This window comes from Ixodes scapularis, unplaced genomic scaffold, assembly GCF_016920785.2.
Source record: "Ixodes scapularis isolate PalLabHiFi unplaced genomic scaffold, ASM1692078v2 PGA_scaffold28__5_contigs__length_5199819, whole genome shotgun sequence".
Lineage (NCBI taxonomy): Eukaryota > Metazoa > Arthropoda > Arachnida > Ixodida > Ixodidae > Ixodes > Ixodes scapularis.
The window spans coordinates 4,561,299-4,564,255 of record NW_024609855.1 but is presented as its reverse complement, the minus strand read 5'-3'; the positions used below and the strand labels follow the sequence as shown (position 1 = coordinate 4,564,255).

The 2,957-nt window shown below is 47.1% G+C and overlaps 1 protein-coding gene across 1 annotated transcript; it reads right to left on the bottom strand.

Annotated features, from left to right (window-relative positions):
* Positions 1 to 430: 430 nt before the first annotated feature.
* Positions 431 to 2,651, bottom strand: LOC121048504 (protein ALP1-like). Its single transcript, XM_040504937.2, has 3 exons — positions 2,114 to 2,651; positions 1,830 to 2,037; positions 431 to 1,228 (listed from the first exon to the last, which is right to left on the bottom strand). Exons 1-3 carry the CDS (start codon positions 2,579 to 2,581, stop codon positions 828 to 830), a joined length of 1,077 nt encoding a protein of 358 aa, XP_040360871.1. The 5' UTR covers positions 2,582 to 2,651; the 3' UTR covers positions 431 to 827.
* Positions 2,652 to 2,957: the final 306 nt, after the last annotated feature.

Genomic DNA, 2,957 nt, shown 5'->3' with positions numbered 1-2,957 from the left:
TGAAACAATCTATACTACATATCGAAACAGAATGGCCAAAACCAGCAGGGGCGGATCAGGGTTTCTTTCCAAGAGGGGGTCAGGCCAGGGGGCGGAGGGAGAGAGCATGCTTACACACGGCCGAATATATGGCCCTAACTAAGACGTACGTGCTATCTCATTATGCCATTGTCCAATGTAATTGCAGGAGTGAAGATTGTGTTCGACTGCATTCAGCAAATCTCATTAAGAGTGACTTCCGGCTGCAAATTCAAAATTCTAGAGAGGGCAGGACATCCTGACTCCCCCGTGTGTCCGCCCTCTAGAGCCAGTAACAAAGCAATAAAACGGTAGAGGTGCTGAAGAGTTTGCGACAGTTAATCATGGCGACAGTTCCCCAAGATGGAAATATTTTAGAAGGATGCAGAAAAGAGGACATAATAGCTCTGCACCTTCTGAGAATGTTATTCTGTCCTTTCTGAATCCTTACAATATATATTGCAGTCTAGGGAACACTGATTGATTCATTATTTTATTAATTATCACCCTTAAATGTCCACGGGGTGCTTTACATAGGGGGAGGGGGCAAAACTCGCATGTAAATTGAAACAGAAACACACAAACTAGGATAGCAAACACAAAAAAAAAATTAGAACAAATTCAGAAAATGAAAGCAGCTCAAAGAGAACTTTCGATTTACATACGTAGAAACACAGCGTTACATGCCGCGCAAAATGGAAACAGCGGACCTGAAGTAGAATTGAAACTAGAAAGAAAGGAACACTTGGTGTCCTATGCTATACATTTACATGCAAGTGCATCTATATACACCAAACATAACATGAAGTTTACGAATCGAGGGAAAGGGGCACAAGGTAATCATCAAGGGCGGGTGCCTCGACCTCAAAGAAATTAGACACTTGACTGCCGTATAGGCATGTGTGACAATTTGACAGTAGGGTGGCAACCTTATACATGCGCCCAAGTCTTTGACGCGACATTTTCTGGTTCTTGTGGAAATCCACAAAAGCAAAATCTGCGGCCACCTTCCCAAACCCCCACTCGACCGCCTGGCGGACTGTACTCATCCTCTTGTTAAAGAGAGCTTCGTGCGGCAGCAGGCGGGAGCCTCCAAATGGCTTGAGAAGGAGAGGCCGCAGTGGGTACGCTGGGTCCCCGTAGATGACGTATCTTTCACCGTGGTTGATGGCTTGCAAGTTGTCATAAAGGGCGGTGTCTTTGAGGATACCTGAAATTGGTTATTTGCATACTTTTATTGGCACTGAACATCCAAGACCAAGGCCTCTTTTACATTTAGGAGCGACCTTAGGAGCTTTTTAAAAAAATGGAAAGTGAAACTCTTATTCTCTGATATCCCGTGGAATTGTTCTACTTCATCATTTGAGCTGTGTGAAACCATTCTTTTGTCATATACTGCTTTAGTTTCTTTAGGAATGGAGGACTACACCCATTCTCAAATTTGTGTTCGTTGAATGGAAAGCTGTACACTGCGGGACAGGGCCTGCGCTGTATTGCGACTCCCACCAAATAAATATGGTACAGCGATGAACCCCATCGGCCTGGTTCCTTGGATACAACGCTTATATCGTGTTCAAAGTAGGTTTCAGCCCTTCATGCCATGTAGCTGGATGCTTATGAGTAATACTGTGGACAATGCTTGCTATTTAGATATTTGTCTACTACTGCGCGAACGAACGAACAATGCTAAGGTAACCTAGAACTAGCTGCGCACACTCGCATAGGGTCGGTTGTTATTGTAACCTCGTGCAAAAAAAAAAAATGTGCATGGAAAGCATCAACGAAAATCTGAGCACAAAGAAGACACTTGCCTGCGTCATGTCGTCGCCCATTAAAAGGGCCATCTGATTGGCAGATGATGCCGTTGGCAGACATCAGTGCTTGATATTTCTGCACGTGGTGCCGCTTGTGTCCGGAGAAATGCTCCTGTTGCCCCACCGACGGCCGGCAGATATGTCGGGCAGTGCCGTCGATGACGCCCCAGCAGTTCTTTAACGGCGCACCTCTCGCATGCACCGCCTGCAAAACATCGCCCGGAAAATAAGGTTGACAGATGCACAGCGCAAACACCTGCAAAAGGCCGGCGTATTCTCACCTCGGAGAGCTTCTTGAGGCAGGGCACGTCAAGCCACTTGTGGTTTGTCAGGTCTGATAGCAGATGTCGAAACTGGTATTCTATATGCGCCATGACAGTGCTTACTACGCTCGAAATGACCGAGCTGTGCCGACCGAACGTTCTTTCTAAATCGCAAAGGCGATTGGGGTACGCCAGCCTTCGCAGGGTCATGCACAGCGCCTCGTACCCCGGAACCCTCACTCGCTGGGCGCTTTTCACCTCGGCTGGAATTTTTAGAGCTGCCACCAGATCTTCTAAATCCATTTTTTCAAATCTAAAGCTCCTTTTGAACGTCCACTCGTCCATGTTCGGAACATCTACAAATCCGTGCTGCCCAATGTTGCGTCTGGGGACAGGCTCTGATTGAACAGAATATATCGCTTCAATCTCCGGCCACGTTAGCTCATTTAACAGTAAATTGTCGCCCAACACGCTGTAGCGCGCCATCACACCCGTGGAAGGAGCCGATTATCCGAACCGAGGCTGCCGCAGGTTACCTTCAACAGCACCACGTTGCACCACGGGCAAGGTGAGCACACGAGACGGCGTCGGCTAGCCCTCGACGGATGCGTTTGGCTTGAGGCGCGACCAGTATCCAACAGCTTAGCTGACAAATTAAGTTACTTGGTCGTATACCAAGGAAGTACCACTATAACTACTCGTAATGAGGAAAATATTTTTTAAAAGTGGCTTTTTATGCGGCATTTGTCCAAATAAATGTACCGCTTTAAAAACGAACCACGCCGGTATTCACTATCATCATCATGACTTTTTCCAGCCGTTGGAGAAAGAAGAAACTTCCATAGGCGCGGTCAGGCGCGGT

Excerpts from the sequence above, each read along its gene's own strand:
- LOC121048504 (XM_040504937.2), bottom strand. The coding sequence starts at position 2,581 with ATGGCGCGCTACAGCGTGTTGGGCGACAATTTACTGTTAAATGAGCTA. Across the intron at positions 2,038-2,113 it reads GCCTCAAGAAGCTCTCCGAG|GCGGTGCATGCGAGAGGTGC; the intron begins GTGAGAATACGC and ends GATGTTTTGCAG. Across the intron at positions 1,229-1,829 it reads TGGGCGACGACATGACGCAG|GTATCCTCAAAGACACCGCC; the intron begins GCAAGTGTCTTC and ends AACCAATTTCAG.